The 6,912-nt window shown below is 52.7% G+C and overlaps 1 protein-coding gene across 1 annotated transcript; it reads right to left on the bottom strand.

The window, feature by feature from the left end:
• Positions 1–331: 331 nt before the first annotated feature.
• GLUL (glutamate-ammonia ligase) lies at positions 332–6,017 on the bottom strand. The gene is made up of 6 exons (XM_009939239.2): positions 5,827–6,017; positions 4,384–4,545; positions 3,961–4,107; positions 3,363–3,490; positions 2,990–3,189; positions 332–2,029 (listed from the first exon to the last, which is right to left on the bottom strand). The coding sequence occupies exons 1-6, from the start codon at positions 5,990–5,992 to the stop codon at positions 1,711–1,713; spliced, it is 1,122 nt and encodes a 373-aa protein (XP_009937541.2). The 5' UTR covers positions 5,993–6,017; the 3' UTR covers positions 332–1,710.
• Between the last annotated feature and the right edge of the window lie 895 nt (positions 6,018–6,912).

Here is a 6,912-nt window from a genome sequence, read left to right as displayed (position 1 = left end):
AGTCTGGGGAGCTGTAAAAACACCTGCGCTTACCCTAGAACCCTTCCTATGGACACCCTCAAGCCCAATCCCTTTCCCATACAAGCAGAACCCCACTCCAGGCACAGCTGGACCATCATCCACCAGAGAATCAAGAGTCACCTGCAAAACCCTATTTTCTGGAGAGCACACAGGGATTGCAAGACCCCTGCCCCCAAAAAAACCCCACCCCACAAATTAAAAGCCAAAGCCTACCCACTATCGGGGGTCAAACTCCCTTCAAATGGTGAAGGCAACAAGCATACAAGAGAAGCTGCCAGAACATACCACAGAAAGGAGGCAGAAGTCGGAATTAGGTTTTGTTCTTTTTTTCTTTTTTTATTATATATAAAAAAAAAAAACAACTATTCGGAAGAAGTCCAAATGCAACGGAATATAACTGGCACCATCTAAGATACCCAAGTGTAAAATCCCAGAACGTTTGAACCTCCTGGCATGAGCTGGGAGGTGCCAGGGCTGGCCGGGAGGGACAGGTGGCCTCTCCCTTCTCCTAGCCCCCATCACAGCAGGCAGCTCGAGAGCCAGGACACAACAGTGACATCAACGGTCTCTCTAAAACCATTCAGTTTTAGAAACTAAGAACATTATGAAAAGAAAAAAAAAAAATCTAAAACTTTTTCTTTCCTGTATCAAAAGCCCTGCTTTAGTGACATGCTAGCCCCGCTGCAAATGTTGAACAGCTCTGTCCAGAACCTGGTTAAGTTGACCAGTCAACTCTTAGTTCAGGATGCCTTCCTCCTGTTGATCTAACACACTCATAAGTGTGTCACGGCTGCTCAAGTTACAGTGATAAATGCTTCTGTGGGCTTCCCGGGTCTGGGAACTGCCTCCTGCAAACTCCGCTCCATGCTGAAACAAATCTCATCCGAGTCTCCTCCACCAAGCCCTCCAAGCTCACCCTCAGGCCCACCTGGAGGCCCTCCAACAGCATCCTCAGGAGCTCTGCCTGCTCTAGCCAGGTGAGTCTTCGGAACATCATCTCTTAAAAAAAAAAACCACTTTCATATATAATTTTTTTTGTTGTTTTTATATTTAAATAGAAAAATACTACTTCACTCTGTGTTATGAGCCAGACACCAGTTGACTTCCAGTGACAGAACCAGGAGTTCTCCTCAACGCTCCTATGCTGAGCTCAATGCCAGAAGATTCAGAAACCTCAGAGCGGCCAGAGGGTGAAGATCTCCCCATCACACCATACAAGGCAGGAGCACGCAGGGCTCCATCACAGCTCCCATCTTCCCTTCTCCACAGAAGGGCACCAACCTTAGAGAACCATCCTTCAGCAGACAGCCAGCGGTGTGGCTAACATGCCAAATTTGACTGCTGGGGGGAGTCAGCTACAGTTTTAAGCTCTCCACTCGCCTACTGGCTTTTTGTGTGCGCAGTCTGTCCCTGGAAGCCATTGGATCCCATCAGATGTACACATGAATTAGACAAAACATAAAACAGTGGTTAAAAGTTCTCTAACACCTTCTCCTTCTCTTGTCTTCTGAAGAGTCAATGACAAACAGACATCGATAAAACTATATTTGCCCTCCTCCCCACCTCAAGACAACAAGAGTTACTGAGAAACGAAACGTGTTATCTTGTACCCTTGGGATTACATCTAGAAGGGATGTTTAGGGGTGCGGGAAGTGCGGGGGGAAGGCGGTGTCTGTGGGCCCAGTCCGCTTAGTTCTTGTACTCAAAAGGCTCGTCTCCAGTTTCGTTGAGGAGACACGTGCGGACGAGGGCCTCTGTCACAGCATAAGGATCACAGTTGGCAGAGGGCCGGCGGTCCTCGAAGTAGCCCTTCTTCTCATAACCCACGTTCCTAGGGATGCGGATGCTGGCACCGCGGTTGGCCACGCCAGCGGAGAACTCGTGGATGTTGGATGTCTCGTGGAAACCCGTCAGGCGCCTGGCATTGTCCAGCCCCCCTTTGGGGTCGTAGGCACGGATGTGGTACTGGTGACGCTTGCCCAGCTTCTCGATGGCCTCTTCAATGTGCCTGTGAAGGGAGCAAGGAGGAAGAGAAGACAGTGAGCACCTGACGGACAGTACAAGCTGAGCCATTCTTGACTCTTGCATCCACACCATGGCAGATTCATTGCTGTCCCCAAGCCACTTCATGTTGAAGCCTGCACCCTACAGCCCATTTTTCTGACCATCTCAACACAGGGCTTTTCTCCACTCCTACTTCTGGACCCAGACTGGTTCTTGAAAAACTGTCTCTGTGGCCTGAGAAGGTCCCTTGGGAGTGCTGCATGTGGGACACCACCAGTTCAAACCATGGCCAAATCCCAGAGACACACTGCCCTGGCGAACCTGCTCTCACAGGGGAGAGACCTTAACACAGAAGTTGCTATTTGGGAAGCTCACATGGTCACAGACTGGCTCATCATCTCAGGGCATCACTAAGATTAAGACCAGAAAACACAGCTGTCAGGAGGAATCCCTTCACAGAGCTCCACTGCAACCAAGAGCTGTAAGGTCCCTGCCTGCACTCCACACGAGTCCCACAATGGAACGAGCGGTTTACATTTCCAGGACCTCGTTGTTTAAGAAAACATGGCATTAGCTTCCACTGCCTGGCCCAGACAGAAGCAAATGGTCTTTCTCTTACATCATGGTTATGGAAAAAAAAAGGCCTATGCTGAGTGTATCTGTTTGCAGCAATGGCAGATGAAGAGCCGGACAGCCTGCTATGAATAGCTGCATCTTGGCTTCCATCAACACTGATGGAGCTGGACTGCTGGCTGAACTTCCCACCCAACAGCAAGATGGGAGTATATAATTATACAAAAAACAAAAAGAAAATATATATCCAGAAAAAAAGGGCTCAGACATAATGCCAAGCACCAGAGCAATGTCTCCTGCACGGGCCAAAGGTCTGCAAAAAACTCACTGTTACCAAGTCCAGCCTGCCACCTAGCAAATGGATGCCACCAGCCCATCTCAAAAAACTTACTTGAGACCTCCATCTTCCCTCATGTTCTTGGTACTGAAGTTGGTGTGGCAACCAGCACCATTCCAGTTCCCAGGGATGGGCTTGGGATCGAAGGACACAATGACTCCGAAGTCTTCGCACACCCGGTGGAGGATGAAGCGTGCAATCCAGAGGTGATCCCCCATCTCAATCCCTTCGCATGGTCCCACCTGGAACTCCCACTATGAGGAGCAAGAGTCAGTGGCTCAGTGGTGCAGAGACACTCGCAGCAAGACGCTTCCCACCCCCTTACGCTCTGGTCGTTGATACAACTACACGGCTCAGAGCCACAAGTTCCCGCTGCCTGGGATTCTTCTGCATTATCTCGTTCCACCAGGCACCTAAAGGCATTTACCTGGGCTGGCATCACTTCTGCGTTGGTTCCTCCAATTTTCACGCCAGCGTAAAGGCATGCTCGGTAGTGGGCCTCCACAATGTCTCTGCCGTAGGCTTTGTCTGCTCCTACACCGCAGTAGTACGGACCTGCAATGGCACACGTGAACAGCAAGGGGAACATGAGTTTCCAGAAAGGAAAAAGGCCCAAACTCTCTGAAGACAAAGCACACACAGGGAAGAACTCTCCAAAGGCATGTGATGTGTGGAAAAGCCCCCAGATCCGTTTTTCATGGAAGCAATAGCAGAGCACTGATGGAGAATGAGTCCCTCCGACAGTCTGGGGTCATGCTGTGTCATGTCTTAAATCACCTGCAGACTAACAAACCAAGCAGCAGATCTGGACGTGGCTAATCACCATCTTAGCCCTTCTGTAATGACCTTAATGTCGTGGGTTAGTTTTTGCCAGTATCCCGCTTGCTATTGTCCACCTCCAGCTCTAGGAACACCTGGAATCTTTCAGCTCGCCTGAAGCACTTAAGCTGCATCACATGGACTACAGTTCAAACACAGCATTAAGGAACCCTGACTCCATCCAGCGCAGACTCCCGAGAGGTTACCTTGGGGTCCGGGGAAGCCGTTGGAAGGCCAGCCAAACGGATGTCCATCTGTCCCCAGAAGAGTGTACTCTTGCTCCATCCCAAACCAGGGGTGCTGGTTGGACACCATATCCATAATCCGCTTGCAGGTGTATCGGAGATTTGTCTCTAGAACAGAAAAGCGACATGAGGCTTATGAACATCTCCACCTGCATTCCTCATTTCCACTTCCATTTACAGTCCGAGTCCCAGCGGCACTGGTGAAGAATCCCAGGACCAGCCCTTTGTCCACCACCAGCACTTTGTTTGCCTTTTACTTTCAGGACAAGGATTATTTTTGTGTCACGCATGATGCTAAGGGCATAAACAGCATTTGGATAAACCCCCCCTTTCCCCTCCCCAGGAACACCACCTCCACCAGGAGAAGGGAGAAGGTCCACTCACCTGCAGACTGGCGGTTGTATTTGAAGACCTCGCAGAGAACGAGTTTATTTGGATCCTTGCGAAAAGGGTCCCGAAACATGGCAGCAGGCCGCAGGTACATGTCGCTGTTGGAGCCCTCAGCCTGGAAGGTGCTGGAGCCGTCGAAATTCCACTCGGGGAGATCTGGAGCAGAAAGAGGAACAAGCCACGGTTGACCCAGGGTCCCTGGTCACCAGCAGGATGGGCTCCCCACCGCCTTCCAGTATTACAGAGGTGAAAATGCTTATTGAGAACATGCCTGTCATAGGTTTAATCCCAGCTCAGCTGATTTTGTTGCAAATAGGGGAAGAAAAAAAAACAAAAAAAAACAAAAGAAAACCAAAAACACAAAACCAAAACAAGTAAAAAACAGGGGAGTGCAACTCCCCAGCCACCTTGGGAAACACAAGGAGCTGGGCTGCTGGCCAAGGCCGAGCAAACCGAGCAGCGCTGAGGACGTTTCCCATGTCGCAACAACCACGGGGACAAGCAGAGCACCCAGCCGTGGCTGGGCAAACTGGGAGAGGGCAAGAGCACGAGACATCTTCAAGCTGTGGGAACCAGGGGAGCCATGAAATACCCTTATCCACGTTGCACGGCCTGGAGAAGGTAGGAAAGCAAACCACACGTAGGTGGAGCCGCATATGGAGGAGGAGTATGGCCAGCTTGGCCCCCTCGCCCACCCCTCCCGGCTGCCCACCGCTCTCCAGGTCAAAGCACAGCGAGGGCCAAAGCACAGCGGGAGCAGCAGCAAACTCCACCCGGGCAATGTTATCTCCTCCTCCATATCCTGGGGGGGAAAGTGGGAGGATGGGAAGCACAAAGATTTCAAAGGAGCTGTGCCAACCACTCCCTTAGAGGGGAAAGGGGAAAGAAGAAAAAAAAAAAAAAAAAGGGGAAAAAAAAAAAAGAGAGATAATTCTGCTCAGTCACACACAGTATTTTCATTTCATAACTGTCTCCAGCCAGCACCATGGCAACCTGGGGAAAATCCTAATGCTATTATTGTGTAAGCTGGGACTGTTTGTTCTGAGGGACACAAGCTCTTAATTACACCGGATAGCTCCATTCTTTCCCCTCCACTTTCTTCTGCCAAACTACTTCCGGCCAAAACGAGTACATGAGAGTCAATGGGCGGCCGAGCCCCTGCCAACAGCCCCCCAGCCCCTGCCAACAGCCCCCTCCGCAGCGGGGGCAGCGCCAGGGACCGGCTCCCAGCCCCAGGCATCTCACCCAAACTCCACATCTGGAGAGCTGGGAAGGTCCCCCCGGGGGATCTAGGGAAAGAGGTGCCTGGAAGTGGGTGAGGAGCAATCTCTCCCCCAAACACCAGAAGGATGCTTCTGCCACAAAAAGGGAGAAGTGGCATCCTTTCCGCGTCCTCCACCCGGTGAGGGGCTGCGAAACGTGCACCTGCCCTCTCACCTTCCAGGCTCTTGGGCTCGTGGTCCAGCGTGCGGGTTTTGCAGCGGAGGTGCTCCCCAGTCCCATCGATCCAGATGTACATGGCTTGGACCTTCTCCCCCTGCGGCAGCTTCATGTACATGTGCTTGATGGCTTTGCTCAGGTGGGAGCTCGCCGAGGTGGCCATGGCTGCAGAGCAGACGAGGGGGTTCCTGCAGGGAGGATACAAAAAAAACAGCCCCAACCGTGAGCCCTTCCCGGCGCTCCCAGATTTTTCACCCCCCCAAGCCAGGGAGGAGCACGAGACGGCTCAGCCACGGGGCTGGCTGCCATCTCCAGAAAAACACAGCAGCTCGGGCAGACGCAGGCAGCTAGCAAAGCCCTGCTCCAGAAGCAATGCCTTCAAAGCGTCCCGTCCACACCAAAACTCCTGCCCGTGTCCCGGCAACAAACCAGGTCTCAACCACCAAACCAACAGCCTTTGAAAGCGCTCCTCAGCCCGAGTGTGAACTTTTCACCGCCGCTCTGGAGCGACGTTAACTCACAGGAAAGCTTAGCTGGGGTTTTCTCGATATCCTTGCTCCAGCGAGGAGGGCTGGCCAGCCCCAGCCGCCTTCCAAGCTCAGCTGAAGTTACACTCACCTTGCCTAGAGCCGGAGGCTGAGCAAAAAGCAACAGGCAGCAGCGAGCAACCCAAGAAGCGATGATGGGGGGCTCTGGCAGCATCCCCACCAAGCAGCAAGCAACCCCAGCAGCGATGGTGGTGGGCTCTGGCAGCATCCCCACCGAGCCCAGCGCAGCCTGGAGCTGGGCTCTCTGGGGACAGCCAGCTCACGCGTGTCAGGAGCACGGCAGCCAGGCTCCAAGCTCGGAAATACAGATTTTCATTTTGGGGGGGGGGGGGGGGGGGGGGGGAAGAATTCGAAGTCGCTCCAACGTGTTCCCCCCTCTGCTCGGGCTGCCGGACCTAGCCCGCCCTGCTATGGCGTGGGGTCGGCACCCCACCGTCCCCAGGCCGGCGGGGGGAGCGTCACCCACGGGTATATCTGGCAGGGAGGAAGGCAAGCAAGCAGCTAAAGAGCCTCGTAAAGAAAAAAAACAAAACAA

The sequence above is a fragment of the Opisthocomus hoazin genome, chromosome 6, assembly GCF_030867145.1.
Source record: "Opisthocomus hoazin isolate bOpiHoa1 chromosome 6, bOpiHoa1.hap1, whole genome shotgun sequence".
Classification (NCBI taxonomy): domain Eukaryota; kingdom Metazoa; phylum Chordata; class Aves; order Opisthocomiformes; family Opisthocomidae; genus Opisthocomus; species Opisthocomus hoazin.
The sequence above is the reverse complement of the archived record's forward strand: the minus strand, read 5'-3'. Positions and strand labels throughout refer to the sequence as shown.